The sequence below is a fragment of the Lontra canadensis genome, unplaced genomic scaffold (genome assembly GCF_010015895.1).
Source record: "Lontra canadensis isolate GAN:19392208 unplaced genomic scaffold, GSC_riverotter_1.0 scaffold6, whole genome shotgun sequence".
Taxonomy (NCBI): Eukaryota; Metazoa; Chordata; class Mammalia; order Carnivora; family Mustelidae; genus Lontra; species Lontra canadensis.
The window spans coordinates 18979171-18996615 of record NW_022631000.1 but is presented as its reverse complement, the minus strand read 5'-3'; the positions used below and the strand labels follow the sequence as shown (position 1 = coordinate 18996615).

General features: G+C 45.2%; 1 protein-coding gene across 1 annotated transcript in view; it reads right to left on the bottom strand.

The window, feature by feature from the left end:
• Positions 1–17445, bottom strand: part of ARHGAP31 (Rho GTPase activating protein 31) — a 112601-nt gene that overhangs the window by 20807 nt on the left and 74349 nt on the right. The window contains exons 4-8 of the mRNA XM_032852288.1: positions 15897–15979; positions 14846–14953; positions 14045–14187; positions 8228–8426; positions 6049–6173 (exon numbers count right to left, since the gene is read on the bottom strand). Of these exons, the coding sequence (XP_032708179.1) occupies positions 6049–6173; positions 8228–8426; positions 14045–14187; positions 14846–14953; positions 15897–15979 (658 nt within the window). The remainder of the gene's footprint in view (positions 1–6048; positions 6174–8227; positions 8427–14044; positions 14188–14845; positions 14954–15896; positions 15980–17445) is intronic.

Sequence of the window (17445 nt, the reverse complement as noted above, 5' to 3'; positions counted from 1 at the left end):
CAAGCTTGCCAGGAGGGGAAAGAGGGCAGTCTGGGAGCTGAGTGGGGCCCCAGGACTCGTGGCTGTGAGGTCACTGTGGATTCAGACAGATCTGGCCTCCAGTGCCAACTCTGCCCCTTCAGGTGGTGAACTCAGACACGCAGCTGGTCTGTAGGAAGCCCTGGGAGTTGGCCCTACCCCAAACTGAGCTGTTTTATCCCTCTTAAATATCCCCCATTTCTCTCCTTGCCCAAACCCTGCTGCCTCTGAGAGGCTCTAAATTAGCCCCTTGGCCTCCCTGGCTCAGGGCTTCTCTCTGTCTGGGCCCTGTAAGGAGGGGACAGGGCCATCCATCTTCACTCAAAACCTTGGAGAGAGCAAGACTGCCTCCAACCTCCTTGCTTCTACTCAGGCACTAGAACCCTTGTCCTTTCGCCATCTGCTACTTCCACAAGTTTACAAACTGACTTATCCTACAACTGCCTGACCAGTGTCCCCTGATTCAGAGACAAGTTTTTGCCTTTGTTTTCCAGAGGCTATGTTTCTGGACTTCCTCTGGGTTTCATATGTCAGACTTGAGGGCCAGTGACCTGATGACACTAAGTGTCATGGAGGATAGGTGACATTCTCTCTGCCACCCGTGTTCACCTTTCATGTTGGATCCTCTTTCTGATAACGTGGCCTTGTGGCCTTGGTGGCCACAGAGGCTGCCTTTGGGAACAGTCCCCAAGGATTCCCTGGCTTCATTTCCATTTCAGTAAGTGAGCACTCAGGGCTCCTTCGCCCATGACTATTTAGCCCACAGTTTTCTTCTGTCTGAGACCTTGTCCTGGACTCGTGGAGATACCAGTTTTCTGGCAGCTTTGGGGTCCTCAAGTCCCCTCTCTTCAATTATCCCTATAGCTTTGGGACTTCCCTGCTGAAAAGCATTTACTTTAGAGAGTACCCTGGACTCTCCCTGTGGGATAAGGCATAAATTTCAGTATATCCCCTTCACCTGTCCCCTCCAAAAAAAATCCCCAGTGCTATTCATGGTGAATCAATTTTTAAAATTCCCTTAGTTATGGAGTTTAGAAAATATTTTAAAAAATCATTTAAATATGTCAATTCACTGACTCATTTTTTCACATGCATATTTCAACAAGCAGTGGGGTCATGTCACTTACAGACACCATGCAGGTGGATGACCACAAGCGGCCCCCACCCCTGTGAGGGTCCCAGCAACACTCCTCTGGTGGAAAGTGGGCACTTAGGCCCCCAGTCAAGGTCAGAGAGTCACTTGTAATGGCCCTGATGGTTCTTTCATTTCACCCCTGCATCCCATTAAAATTCAGCCATTCCCTTAATCTGTCTGATTAGTTTGTTCATGAGGCTTTAGACCAGCAGCTTCCAACCCTGGCTGCATTTCAGAATCGCCTGGGGAACTTTCTAAAAATGACCAAGACTCTGGCTTTCCCACAGCTCCTGAGGCAGAACCACTATGGGTGTGAGCCTTTGAGGTGCAGCCAGGCTGAGACCCCCAGGCCGGGGACATCCTGTGCGTTCTGTGAGCAGACGACCATTTGATCCGGCACCTTGGACTTCTTCCTTCTGAAAGCCACTCAGGGGGTGGGGGTGGGTGGGTGTTGGAAATCTTCCTAAGGCCCAGATCAAAGCAGACCATTTATTTCATTTTTTGCTGTTTGTTTTGCTCTATTGTTTTTGACTTTTTGTTATGTGGTAAACTTCTTTCATGGTATCACCAATTCTGTGACTGAAATTGTCTTTGATGTGCTCAAGCAGATCTCTTTATTATTAAGTCAGGAGTTTCTTGCCAGGTACTCCTTCCTTCAGATTCTCCTTTGAGAAGCCTAATTTCTGATTTGTATCTGATCTACCATACCTGTGGCAACCCGCCCTCTTCACCTGAGATGGCTTTCCGGTTGGTAAAAGCCTTGTTTCCTCATATAGTGAATGTTGTAGATGCCTACCCAGAATCCTGTGCCCTTCCCCCTTCTCACAGAGCCCTTGTACTTCTTGGCTCCCCATTCCTCATGCTGGGGATTGGTTTAGGAAGCCAGGCCTAAGCCCCCTTGGCCGTAGGGATTGATCCATATGACCCAGTGAAGGCAACGAGATGGGGTAGCATTGGGGCTGTTTCTGATGGGGGCTGCTGGGAAAGAAGGGTCCCTGCTCTGAGGAGCAAGCTACCAGAAATAATGTTTTTTCTCCTTCTGGATGTAGTGATAGTCAAAGGGAAAGCCTAGAAGTACTATAGCCACTTCGTTGCAGCCAAGAAGCCAGACTTGGGGGACGCCTGGGTGGCTCAGTTGGTTAGGCCACTGACTTCGGCTTGGGTCGTGATCCCAGAGTCCTGGGATCAAGTCCTGCATCGGGCTCCTTGATCGGTGGGGAGCCTGCTTCTCTCTCTGCCTCTGCCTGCCGCTCTGCCTGCTTGTGTTCTCTCTCTCTCTCTAATAAATAAATAAATAAATAAAATCTTAAAAAAAAAAAAAAAAGAAGCCAGACTGGGGATGAAGCTGACCCAGGAGCTGAGAAAAACAGGGAAATGGAGACAGAGCCACTGTGTTAAACCCTGAAGCCCTCCCTGTATCTCCCTGCTGAGCAGAGAGCCTGATTCGGGGCTCGATCCCAGGACCCTGAGATCATGACCCGAGCTGAAGGCAGATGCTTAACCGACTAAGCCACCCAGGCACCCCAAATGTGAAGATTTCGAACATCTGTCTTTGGCATACAGTTACCACTGGCTTCATGGAAAGTCCTTCAAAATATTTTCAATCATTTTTCCTATAAGCATTCATTTCCCCCCAAAATCTTTATTACTAAAAACTTCAGGGCCACCTGGGTGGTACAGTCGGTTAAGAGTTGGACTCTTGTGGGGTGCCTGGGTGGCTCAGTGGTTAAAGCCTCTGCCTTCAGCTCAGGATATGATCTCAGGGTCCTAGGATCGAGCCCCACCGGGCTCTCCGCTTAGCAGGGAGCCTGCTTCCCCGCTCTCTATCTCTGCCTACTTGTGATCTCTGTCTGTCAGGAAAAAAAAAAAAAAAAAGAGTTGAACTTTTGGTTTCCACTCAGGTCATGATCATGGGATGGTACCCTGTGTTTGCTTGAGATCCTCTCCCTCTCCCTCTCCCCCACTCATGTGTTCACTCCCTCCCTCTCTCTCAAAATAAAATCTTCAAAAAACAAAAAAACTTCAAACATTCAGAAAGTCTGAAGATCTCTAAACTTACTACTCAAGTTGACATTTGCCATATACTTGCTTTCTCTGTTTCTCTACTTACTCGCTTAAATTTTGCTGAATCATATGAAAGTGAGTTTCAATATTTTGACACTCCTCTTTACAATACTTCAACCTTGGGGGCACCTGGGTGGCTCAGTTGGCACCTGGTGGCTCTGACTTTGGCCTGGGTCATGATCCCAGGGTTCTGGGTTCAAACCCTACATCGGGCTCCTCGCTCGTCAGGAAGCCTGCTTCTTCCTCTGCCCCTCACCCTGCTTGTGCTCTCTCTCTCTCTCAAATAAATAAACAAAATATTAAAAAATAATAACAAATACTTAAATAATTCAAACTTGTCATATGCCTCCTAAGAACCATTAGAACCCTATGAAAATTTATAATTCTGTAACAACATCTAATAACTTATCTGTCCCCCAAATTATCATTTGTAGCCCTTTCTCAAAGGACTCAAATCAAGGTTTGCTCATTGCATTTGTACATTTAACTTTTACAACTTGTTTTCATAACTATTGGCCCCCATTTAAAAAAAATCAGACTTTCAGTCTATCACACTAAAGGTCATTGTGACAGATTTCTTTGGACTTCCCTTTATGACAGTATTCAGCTGGATTGGTTATATTCCTTATTGTACTGTGATTCCTTCAGTTCCTTGCTGCACTCATTCCCATTCATTACTTAGATATCATTCCCACAAGGCAACAGTTGTATTTAAAAATTATAACCCCAGCATGAGTCATGGGGGAGAAGAGACAGATCTTCCTTATAGCAGAGTTTAATTAATCAATGTAGAAGGCATGATGGAAACAGAAAATGGCCATTTGGCAAACACCATAGTACTAACTGTTACAATAACAGTAATAACTTTTGGGGTGCTTGGGTGGCTCAGTCAGTTAAGTGTCTGCCTTTGGCTCAGGTCAGGATCCCAGGGTCCTGGGATTGAGCCCTGAGTCAGGCTCCCTGCTCAGCAGAGAGCCTGCTTCTCCCTCTCCCTCTGCTGCTCCCATTGCTTGTATTCTCTCTCTCTCTGTGTCAAATAAATAAATAAAATCTTAAAAAAAATAACAGCAATAACTTTTGCAGACAAGAACCAATGATGGATGCTCAAATTCAGGGATGAGAAACAGGATATTTTCATAGTCTCAAAATATCTCCCACAATATACTTGTTAATTAGAAAGGAAAAAATAGTAACTTTACATGGACAAGCACTTTAAGCAAGTAATCAAAGTTAACATCACAAGCAATAAGATATTGCCATCGTGTGCCTCCTGATACGACATGCTGAGACAGGCACATTCATCACCACAACTGAATCATGAAAAAAAGGCAGACAAACCGAAGCTGAAATACTATCTACAAAATAAATGGCCACACTCTTCCCAAGTGTCATGGTCAGTAACACTGAGGAAATGTCCTAGACTAGAGGAGATGAAGGAGGCATGACAATTGAATGCAGTGTGCATTCCTGTACCTGAAAAAGGATAATAGTTGGACAATTGGTCAATTATGAATAAGGTCTGTAAATTATTTAATAGTATATTGATGTTAATTTTTTTGCTTGGATCGTTGTATTATGGTGAACATCAAAAGCAGCTGTGTGAAGGCTACAAGGGTTCTCTGTGTACTATTTCTGCAACTTTTTTTTTGTAAATCTAAATTTTTTTTTTTAAAAAAAAGACTCCCTAAGTTAATCTTTCAGTTTATGTTTCAGGTCTAGTGAGTTTCACATGATCAAACCAAAGCCCACCCAAGAAGCAGAATTAGGGGGGGAAAATAAATATATATATACTTATATATATATTAAAAGAGTATTAAATGTATTTTCCATTTTATAAAAATTTATTTATCACATATATACATATGATATATATCATATATATTTACGATATACATATGTATATGATAAATAAATACTTGTAAAAGAGAAAATCTATTGGTCTCTGTCCCCGTTTAAAGAGACAGGGCTGCTAAAACCCTTGTAACCTCCTGGGTAATTGGAGTGTCCTTTGTTCTAATGAGTCCATTAGTGGGTGGGCTCCTGGATGGAGGCTGGTCACCAGAAAGACCAAGCCATGATTGCAAACTTGGAATTTTCAGCCTTACCCCCTATTCTCTTGAGAAGGGAGAAGGGCTGAAAATGGAGTTTATGATTGATTATGCCTATGTGACAAGCTTCCATAAAATCCCAATGGTATGGGGTTCAGAGAGTCTCCAGATAAGTATATATCCTCACCAGGAGGGTGATGCACCCCAACTCTGTGGAGGAGACAGAAGTTCCTGGGCTCAGGCCTCTTGCAGACCTCACCTCATATATCTCTTCCACTGGCTGTACATCTGTGTCCTTCAGCATATCCTTCAATAAACTGGTCAACATAATGAAGGGTTTCCCTAGGTTCTGTGAGCTGTTCTAGCAAAGAACCCAATGAGGGGGTCTTTAGAACTTCCCATCTACAGCTGGTTGGTCAGGAGCACAGGTAACAACTAGGCTTGTGACTGGCCCCTGAAGTGTGTGAATGTGTAGGTGGGGGCAGTCTTGTGGGAAGGAGCCCTTAACCCGTGGGACCTGGTGCGGTCTCTGGATCGACAGTGTCAGAATTGAGCTAAGTTGTAGACCACCCAGTGGTGTAGCAAAGAATTGCTTGCTGTGAGGAAAAACCTCCATACATTTGGTGACCAGGAGTGTCAGAAGTGAGGTAGTCTGTGTAGGTAGTAAGGAGACACATGGGAAAGAAACAGTAGGGAAGAACTGGGTTTTTCCCTATGCGGGAGGTCGATTGAACAGTTTTTCAAATAAAACATATATCTCATAAAACTGCTAGTGATTCTTACCTGAGAGCCTCTGTCCTCTCACAAATACACTCCCATTTCTACTCAGCTTTGATTTGGAGTCTGATCCAGAACGTCCCAGGTTAAATATCGATTTCCACTTCTTTGATTTACTGGAGAGCTTTCTTCTAAAAGAGCCAAGCCATAATAAAGGGTTAGTTCGGTGACTGGTCATTTCAGTGGGACCTTTAAATTGAGAAGGAATACCCCAGTCATGTTCTTGGTTATGAATGGCTCTGGCATTTCAGGAAATTCCTCTCTAAAATTCAGTCTGAGCCCGAGTCTCACCCTGTTTGGGGTTGCCTTGGACGACCAAGCTGGGCTTTCATATTCCTCAGGGGAAGGGGCAAAGTTGTGCTTTTAAAGGCAGGCATGAGGGCAGACAGAGGCAGGATGGGCAGGAGATTCGGAGGTCACAAGCAAGCACACGGTTCTGGGAATTTTGGTAGGAATTCTCGTAAGCACCACAGTCCTGGGCTTCGAAAGACACCTATTTTTTGCAGGAGTTTAAGACCAAAGAACTCAGTGCTGTTATGCCCCCTGCACTTTGGACATCCTGCTTGGTCATCCATAGGGAGGGACGGGCTGGCGAAGACTTCCATGGACTGAAAAAGGGGTGGATAAGAAAGTGATGTGGGAAAGAGTCTGGCCTGGGAGAGTCAGGCTGCTGGGTGTGGTGGGACATCACTGCAGAGAAAAGCAGGGGATAATTAGGGCTTCACTCTTGTTTCCCTGATGCCTCTTGCCAGGCTGCCTCAGCAGGAGGCAAGAAAAGGAGAGTGCTAGACTGGGTCAGGGGAGCCTGGAGCTACCAGAGGTCACCCTAGAGGCCCTGCCCTGCTCTGGCTCGCCCAGCTATCAGACTTCATATGAAGTTCCAGAATGAAACCCTCAGTCTGTGGGTTCCATAAAGGTCCTTTCCTCCACAGGGTTTTCATAGAACATCCAGATCTCAAGCTCAGCATGTTTTCACAATCAATCAGAGATAGACCTGCAATGCTTGGTGGTTTCTTTTGAATCTGGCCCAGTTTTTTTCCAAGCACTTGGCCTGGGATGTATTTTATAGGCTTGCGTACGTTGGGGTGCACCACATGTGTGGTGAAGGCACAGAGAAAACACACTTGATGGTCTCCCTGGGGTACTCTTCTTCCTGATCCCTGGGTATAAGTCTTATTCTCTAGGGATTTAGGGAGTGAAGTAATGGGGCTCAGTCTAGAGAGAACATGATCCATGTACTTCAGGAAATGGAGGGGTTTCTCGCCAGGTGAGGTCTAGGTGTGCCATTCCCATAATGCACTGTGACAGACACCCCTCCTGCTGGGTAAAGTGGCATCACTCCTCTCTCCCCAAAGGGAAACAGCCCCACCATCTTGGGGATCATGCTGACAAGAAGACTGAGGTGCCTTTTTTCATACCTTGATGACTAAACATTGAGGATGACAGTCTCCCATGAAAAGGTTGCCTTTTAGCCCCTCTACCTACTGTCTGCCTAGAGTTTGGGACTGCTGCTTCAATCACTGCCAGCTTTTTAGAGCGCGGTGTGAAGCTGAGAAGGGAAAGGGGCAGTGTGGAGATCAGGGTTCCAACAGAGGAAGCAATGAAGAAAGAAAATATCCTATGAATAAAATTGATGTTTGGTTTGGTTTTGGAGGGGCAGGAGGGCTCTGACAGGTATGGACAGAGGAACAGAAGCCAGACAAATATGTCCCCAAGCGCCACCTGCCCAGAGCTCTCAGTCTAGAGTGGCACTACTTGTCAGATTATGCTCCATTCATCTCTATGGCTTTTATAATGTCACCTGGAGGTGGAGGATGGGGGGAGGGGACCAAGTTGTTGATAGCAAACTTCCTTCCAAAAATGTCAAGACTGTTTTGTGTAAATGAAGGAGTAAGGGATTTTAGTCATAACTCTTGACCCCTCTGGCCCCACCCCCATCATGGTACTTAGGGATCTCCGGTGGGAGAGCTGGTCTTGATAACTTGGGGGCAGAGAGGGAAGACATTAATCACCAGTGGGAGAGAGCTGTGGAGGCAGCTCCCTTCTCTTCGGAGATGTTCCCTCATACCCCGACCCAGCCCGTACCCCCAACCCATGCTGCCATTGTGACCTTGAGACTATATAACTACTTCCTCTTTCCCCCTCCACCCAAATGTTCCCCAGAATTTACGAGAACGCTGCTTACTTGTTGTCTGGTAACTCAAGAACAGTGTGGAAGAGGGTGCCCATGGGAGGGACAATTTCAGGCAAGCTATTCTCCCTCCTTTCCTTCCGAGCAGGATGGTTAGTAGCCAGGCTCCTGGCCTGAGCTTCCTCCAGGCTCACCAGCTTCATGGGCAAGGAGAGGGCTGGCAAGGTCAGGCTCTTTGTGATGGGCGGGTTTTCTGTACAAAAGAGAAAAGAGCTCAGTCGTGGAAGGAGGCCTGTGCATCAGGTGTAGCCAGATTCCGCACCCACGGTGCCTCCATTCCTGATCCCCTGACAGGAGGCTTCTGGGGGCTTTGGGATTGGGGGCAGAGGTTGCACATAGGAAACTGACAACCTCATGGCCAGCCAGCCAGCAGACATGTAGGGCTTCAGGAGGAAACCTGCACTTGTACCTTTCAGAGAGGGATCCTGCTTGCTTGCTCCCTTCCTTCCTTCATAGGACAAACATTTATTGAACATTTATTGCCTAGTACTTTCTTGTTTTGTTTTGTTTTTTACTTAAACATTAAAAAAAATTTTTTTTAATTGACGTATAATGTATTATTTGCCCCAGGGGTACAGGTCTGTTAATTGCCAGGCTTACACACTTCACAGCACTCACCGTAGCACATACCCTCCCCAATGCCCATAACCCAACCACCCTCTCCATTCCTCCCTCCCCCTGACAACCCTCAGCTGCCTAGGACTTTAGCCAGGTGGGAATGTACGTCGGGCCATAGACATGACCTCACCAGCCTAAAACAAGGCAGGGGACCTTTCTTGCTCTCTGTAGCTGCAGAACCCACACTCCAAGGTGATTTAATGTGGGAGCCTATACTTTCCCTAGATCAGGAAGGTTTATATTCCTACAGTGAAAAGACATTTTATAGCCCCTACTATTCCCTAAAAGATAGCTTGCTTTTTACTCACTACTCAGCGGTTTTAAATGTATGCAAACTAATCTTTTCTATCCATGGTTTGTGGGGGGTAGAGTTTGTTTATTTTTTGTTTTTGTTTTTATTTTTTTGTTTAAAGAAATAGAAGTGATGATGATAGATCAATGGTGTCCAGGGTCATCTCTTTTCTCCAAGTCATTTGTTCTCAACTTGGGGCAATTATGCAGCCCCCACCTCTTTCCCAGGGACATTTAGCAATGTCTGGAGACATTTTTGGTTGTCATAAGCATGTGTGGGAGTACTACTGGCATCTAGCGGGTAGAGGCCAAGGACGCTGCTAACCATCCTACAATGCATAGCACGGCCCCACAGCAAGAACTACCAGGTACTAGCACATGGGCAGGCACTAATGGCAGGCCCTCCTCTGTGGGCCTCTCATAGTGGACCCATGCCAGAGGAGCGGGCAGCCCTGAACCAACCTCCTCACTGGTGGGCTATGAGCACAAAACGGGGATGTCCAGTATGGAAAAATAAAAAAGGAAAAAAAAAAACCCAACCACAAACACAAACAAACAAAAAACCAAAAAAGTACTACATAGCACAAAAATATCATTAGTGCCAAGACTGAGAAACCTTGATCTAAGTAAAAGAAAGGGAGGTCCAAGTTGGCCTCTGTGTAGTCTTTGGCAACCTTGCCAGTTTTCTGCAACTTTAGAAGGTGTCAAGAGACTCAAAGATAACTTGGACCAACTGAGAATCAATCTTTTTCGGTATAGGACCCACCTAATTTTCAGAAAGCACCTTGGCAGGACTATTCCTCTTTGCAGAGCATGACCTTTTCTGGGAGGAGGGAAGTAAAACCACTGAACAAGGGCCTTGTGGAAACAGAGACGGTGTGCAATACTGGGGTTCTTCCAGGCAGGAGAGCATGGCAGTCATTCCATGGGACTGCAATTAAGTAAATCCGTGATCCTAAAAACTTCTTTTCAGTAAAGTTTCCAACATTAGCACAGTTTTCCAACTTAACCCCAAGGAGGTTAAAATATTTAAATTCTATATTCTCTTAATATTTGCATTCTAGATTATTTATGATTTGTTAATTATTTATTTACTTAAAAAATTCAGTCACTCTGGGAGCAACCGGATTAATGGGAAGAACCTACACTGCAGGTCAGGAGACCTCAGCTGGTTTAGCACCTACCCCTAGTTTCAGGCCGCAGTGTCCTAAGGCCTGCTCACTGTCTCTGCTCTGATGTTTCACAAGCATCTCTAACTTATCATTTCATCACAGAGCTTGTGCTAAACTGCTACCCCCTCCCATCTTTGCCATGTCAGTCAATGGCACCATGGACCATCCAGCCAAAATCTGGAGGAGTTCTTTTCATTCATTCCTTTTTTTTTTTTTTTTTTTTGTGATGCACAATCTCCTCCCACATCCAGACTATAAGCAAGTCCTACGACTCTTACCTCCAAAATGCATCCCAAATCCAGCTACCTTCCTTCTGTCTACTGCTAACATGCTAGCCCAGGCCACCATGATTGCCCACCTGATTTTGGCCATTGCTCCTTCACTAGTCTCCCTGCTTCCAGGCTTGCTGCCTTTCCATCTCTCCTTCATACCATTGTCAGAATGCTCAGACCCTGTACTCCCTGCTCAAAATCCTCAGATAATCTCCCATGGCACTGAGAACAAACCAAACTCTTAGCTTGACCTACAAGGACCTTCCATCAGGTTTCCCTCTCCTCTTTGCCCACTGATCCAGTGGGCTACAAAAATATACAGTAAAAATTTTTGATTGTATACTCTCATTATAAATTCTATATATATGTCACCATATTAGTGTTATTTATAACAGAAAACATAAAAAATCATAGAAATTACAAAATATACAATAGAAAGAAATGAGAAAGAAATGCTAATAGTTTCTTCCAACATCTATGGCTTGGTACCTTGGTCTTTGGTGCCCCCTAGGGTGGGGCACCCCACTTTGGAGACCCCACTGTCTCTAGCCACACTGGCCTACTTTCTGTATGGATCCCCTGTCCACTTCAGAGATTTTTAAATCTCTGTTCTCTGTGTTTGGAACATTCATCCCTCAGACCCTCTTATCATAAGGTCTCAGATCAAAGATCACTTCTTCAGAGATCATGGCCACTCTGTACCAAAGTAACACCACCAAATCATTGACCATTGCACTAACCTGCTGTATTTTCTGCATGCTATTTCTTGTCTTCAAAGTGATAATGTATTTATTTGCCTTCCTTCCCAACTAGACCATAGCTTTCTGCAGGGCAGGATCATTGCCATTTTGTACACTGATGGTCCCCAGTGTGTGGACTAGTGCCTGGCACTTAGAAGTTGCTCGATGCATATTTATGTCTTAATAAATCTTGGGTACATCACAATCTCTCTTGCCTCCTTGCTCTTATTCATTAAACAAAAGTATTGGATTCTGTGACTACTAAAATCTTTCCAATTTGAAACAGAACCCTAATCCCAAATTTAAAATTCCAGAGGGTATGGCTTCTTCCATTTTGTGTAAACATTAACTGTGCTATCTTACCAAAGTTAATTCGAGTTCATGACAACATTTAAATGAAATGCATTGAATAATAAGCATTAGAGGCCATCAAGAGTTAAAGGCTTACGAGGCAACTAGATTTCCGTATACAGTATAAGAGATGATCAAGGCAATGGTCACAAAGAGAGCAGGCATTTTCAGGTTAGAATCAGGAACGGCTTTAACACTAACTGTCACAAATAGGATTTGCTTTCGGGAAGAACAGTTCCCAAAAGTCATTAGTTCTTCACAATGGTTTACTGGTCTATTTTTCTTTTTTTCTTTTTTTTTTTTTCCTCTTCATAAAGGCAGCATAGAGCTGAGGAAAGAGCCATGGGCTGAAAAATTAGGTTCCATTGTCAGTCTCAAAATTACTAGTTGTACGACTTGGGGCAGTTACTAAGCTTTTCTGGTCCTCTGGTTCTTCCCATATAAAATAAGGTCCGTGACAACTTCTTGTGATAAGCCAATGAGATGATGTATGGGGAGCGCCTGCCATCGTTCCTGGCATGGAATAAGTCCCCAGTAACTTACTGGTTGATTCAAAAGGATGAATGAATGAACGCACCCTCTCACCTACCTTCAAAAAGGATTTCTATAGCTTACGATAAAAACTCTCTCTCTAGTGGGAGAGTTAAAATAAAGATAAACGAAACGTTAGCCACTCCTCAGTATATAACCAAGAGAATCGAAAACATGTGTTCACACAAAAACTTGTATTCACAGCAGCATTATTCATAATAACCAAAAAGTAGAAACAACCCAAATGGCCATCAACTGACAAATGGGTAAACAAAATGTAGTACAGGCATACAACAGAAGATATATTATTCATCTGTAAAAAGGGAGGAAACACTGACATATGTAACAATGTGGGTCAACCTCAGAGAACATGTGCTAAGTGAAAGAAGTCAGTCACAAAAGACCACATGTTGTATGATTCCATTTACATAAAATGTCCAGAGGAGGCAAATCCCTAGAAATAGAAAGTAGCTTTGTGGTTGCCAGGGTCTCGGGGGAAGGGTGAAATGTGCAGAGACTGCTTCGTGTGTATGGGGTTTCTTTCTGGAGTGATGCAATGTTCTGAAATTAGATTGGTGGTGATGGTTGCACAATTCCGTGAATACTAAAAGCCACCGAACTGTATATTTTAAAATGATTAAAATGGTGAATTTTATGCTATGTGAATTTTATTTCAATAAAAAATGTTCTCAAAGTAAGGTTATAAACCACATAGAGGACAGGGTCGGGGTGGGAGCACATATACCAGGAATCAAAATTGGATGTTAGCTGCAATTGATTATTCTGATGGTTATGTTCATTTTTCCCCACTACATTAGCTAAACGAGAAAAGAATGCTTTAATCAGCTAACCCAAATATTTGGCAGATAGGGTTCTCATAGACCACTGGTTCCCCAAGTGTGGGCCCTGGCCAGCAGCAGCAACACCACCTGAAAACACATCAGAAATACAAATTCTCAGAAGCATCCCAGACACACCGAATCACAAGTTCTGGGGATAAGGTCCGGTAATCTGTGTTTGAACAGCCCCCCAGGGGATTGTGACATATGCTAATGCTGGAAAACTCACACAAGTTGTAGTTACGAGGCTTCCTGACCAGCCGGATAGTTGATTTAGACAAATCAAGCTTACAAGAGTTCCAGCAACAGAAACCAGTTCACTCCTAGCATGTTCATTAGATCATTACGAGAGCTACTGGGAACCACAGTCTTGCATCTTCTCACATCCAGCCTCCATTAGCTGTATCTTTCTCACCAACATGGCCACAGACGGTTTCAGTGCTGACCAGTCTCTGCATATGCACACCTACAGATACACACTCATTTTTGTATGCCTAGTGCCTGGTGCGTGGTAGAACAAAGTAAGCACTCAAGAAATGCTTGTGAAGAGAACCATTCTGCATATACATGTGCATACAGCCATATTGCCTCTTAACCCACTCATAACACCCAAGATGAAGACATAAGGGTCTTCTGAAATCCCATCAGGAAAGTAAAGGTGAGGGAAGAATGTTACCTGCTGATAACAACCCAGAGAGTTTAATAACTCACTAAAACCAATAGATTATTCCAGCACAGAACTCTCCGTTCAAGGGCTAGGTCATGCATGCAACTGCTCAGAAACACCACAGCCACCCATGAACACATCTTGGTGCACTAAGACCAATGTACACACGTGCATGATCCCCAGACGCTGACACATGGAGTAGTCAGCCCACACGCACACAGCCAAAGTTCAGGACTAGAAGCAAGGCCGCCCTAACTTCTTCTTGGGCCCCATGACTAAGGCAAGGAAGAAGGATGGCCTGGTGCAGAGTATGCCAGAAGAAGCCATTACCGTTGTGCTCCAAAGACGCAGGTGTGCCGTTGTTAAAGATTTGATCCACGTGATTCAGGATGAACTCAATCACCACCTGCTGGACCCGAACTGCAAGGAAAGCCGCATCTCCATTGCACCCAGTGGCTTCGATTTCTTTTGACCTAAATCGTGGATGAAACACATTCAGTGAGTGAGTCTGCCCCCCAATGGAAAGCAGTCAGGGGGAGCCAGTGGGCCTTTTGTACAAGCTTCATTTCCTAAATGTATACAGTTTGTTAATCTCTAGAATGTTTTAACTATTTAAGACCTATGAAAAGGACTCCCCAAAGGCTGTGATGCCAAACACACTGAACAAATTTGACAACAGTTACCAGGGACCATACATTGCTAGATTACAAACACTATATTTGTGAATATACAGGAATTGCTTTTTTTTTCTTCATGGGATCTCCTTCCATTCCCTCCCCCCACCACCCAATTGTTCTGTGGGTCAGGTCATCATTTATGAAGTCCTCTGACATGGTGACTCCGCCAAAACCAACAAAAGCCAATGAGCCCTCAAGACAAGAAAGGCCTTTTCAAGAAATTATAACACACAAACCCGTAACTTTAGCCACATGCTGGTTGTAGCCAGAAAATGCCTTTGGAACCCAGAGTTTCCAGGATGGCAGACAAAGAGCTCAGGCTATTACAATCTTCTTAACTTACAAGTGTTACAAATGACCACTTGCTACAGCTTTGTCTTCAAGGGGCTTCATTTCAGTCGGTGGCTGCTTTGAGCTCACAGGGGTGGTGAGAAGGTGAGGGTATAGGGGTTACCTGAGCAGGTTTGGTGCCCACACCAGGGCAAGGTTCCTGGCATGCATGTTGGTCTTGTTGCTGAAGGAGGCAATGTGGGCCAGGTGTCGAATCAGGTATTCCAAGGTCCTGTAACAGTTCATTTTTTTTTTTTTAAAAGCAAAGTAAGAAACTTTAGTGCCTATGTAAAGCCCAACATCTGGAGATAATTTCTAAGTTTGGATTTAAAAGATTCTAAATATTTCTATCTCGTGAATTTTGGAGGAATATCAGGAAGGTATCAAGATTGATGGAAATAATCTTCTTGGCCCTAGGCATGCTGGCTCAGGGTGGAGAAGGGGAATGGTTTTGTCAGAAGTCAGCCGAGGCCCCTGGAGAGCCAGAGACAGCTCCCTGGGCCTCGTTTTATCCAGGCCACCATTGCCACCGCACTATCTTATAACCGCCTCTTAACTCTTCTCTTTCTGGAATTCTCCCAGCTACAGGTAACTTGGTTCTTGTTAGTTAGAGAGCTCATCTCATGGACGAATGACATCTGTTAGTAGGAATTTCTTCCTTATACCACATCAAAATCTACCCCCTTATAAAAGATGCTTAGAGAACCCTGGGAAAGGTGGTAAGATGAGGGGCTAAACTGGAGAACAAAATGGAAGGATGGGATGATGTGGGGGATGGTACTGAGGAGCAAACAGATTGTCAGCCAGAAGCTCAAGAGCTACAGCCAAACCCTATTTAAAGACCCTCCTGGATCCCACAGATGTGTTTATGCTTTGAATCTGGGTAAGAACCTAGAATATCACAGCCAGTGAGGCTGGCTCGTGTGATCATAATGACTTCCTGTGAGACTCTAAGGGGGGCCCCACAAGTGAAAAGGACATGGGCCGCCCCTTCCTGCCAATGTCCCTGGGCAGGCACCAATGCACTCTGATAAAAGTTGACCTGTTCACCCACCTCAAAATGCCACAGGAAAGTCACTGTCCACTAAACTTGCTCGCTCTTATGACACCAGCCCGCATCTCTGGTATTATACCACCTTGAGAGGCTGCAGACATCTTTTACCAAAAATTCTTACCTATAATGGGATGGGGGAAGCTCCTGGATAACATTTTGGATTCGGGCCAGTTGGCCTTCTTCCGGGCAATGCGACACGGCCTCCTGTGGAGAAGAACGTGAAGCAGCCCAGTGAGTGCTTGAGAGAGGATGGACGCCCACTTGGTCTCCTGGCTTTATTTAGGCTTCTGGTACTCCAGCCTCCCAACCAAGCCTAGAGATCATCCTTCCAAGAGGCATGCTTTTCTACTAAAAAACCAACGACTAAAATCCAAGGGTTCGTGATACGAAGTGTCTAACAGTGAGTGCACACGGGGGCGTGTGGATTGCTTGGGTCTCTGTGTAGCCTCAGAAGGTTGTTAGGTATCTGATAAAGGTGTAGAATCTTGGGTGTGTGGTGTGGTAGAGAGAGTGACAGAGGTTCACACTGGGAGAGAGGAAGAGACAGAGACAGGGAGAGACGGACGGGGATAACAGGGTGTCTCTATGTTGACTCAGCCAGCTGTCTTATTGGGTGCAAACAGCCACTTCCTGTCTGGCCTGACACAATTCTGTGACCTCACTACTCAGTGCCTCATCCACTGTCATAGATGCTGATGTGAGGAAGGAGGGAAGACGAGCCTTCTCAGCAGGGTAAGAACTTTGTGCCCTAGACCTGATGGTCTCACCTGGACATGCTCTCTGGTTGTTTCCTGTGTGGGTATTTGTTCTCCTGAGACAGAGAAACCAAAGGGATCCCACGAAAAAAAGCTGTTGTTTTTTGTTTGTTTGTTTGTTTTAACTCTTTGCTCCTTTTCCTGCTTCTGTTCTTGCTAGGACCGACACCCCTCACCTTACACAGACGTTATAGAACAGAAAACATTATGTCCGCCTTGCAAAGCAAGAGAAGTTAATGATCTCCAGCACAATGGATGAATCTAAGGAATGATGGGGGGGGTTGTCATGACCAGTTGCCATGACCACTGACTCATTAAGACCCCCAGCACCAGGGCATAAGTGACTTACAGAGTCTTTAATTCCCGGATTACTGAGAGAACACGTGCACCACACCTCAACAAAAACCTCAGGCCCCAAGCAAAAATGAGAGTCAGTCTTCTCTCCTTTCTGAGTCTTCCAGAAAATTCTCTGTCCATATCTACTCTCTCCCTGTCTTCAACAAACTCTACTCTCACTTCTTCTTGGCTTGCATTTGATTTCCATCCTGTGACAAGCCAAGGACCTTCTTGACTGGTCCTGTGGGACTCCCCCACTCTGGGCCCGAGGACCCAGCCAGCCTGCATCACTCCCGCCTGCCCAGGGTCTTCAGGGAGAGCCAAGGGCATTCGCAAAGGCAGTGTGAGCACAGACTTGCCCAGAACGTCCGCACAGTGTAGATGTTCCTGGGCAGATGTCTGGAGTCCTGTCCTGAGAAATTGTCCTGCCTGTGCCCAGGCTCAAGGGGGCCCCTTCCAGTGCAGTGGCCGAGGGCTCACAAACTGCCAGTGTGGGAGCAGTACCTAGGTCCAAGGAAAATGGTAATCACATCTTTCTTTGTTTATTGAGGTATACTTTACAGACAGTAAAAATATACC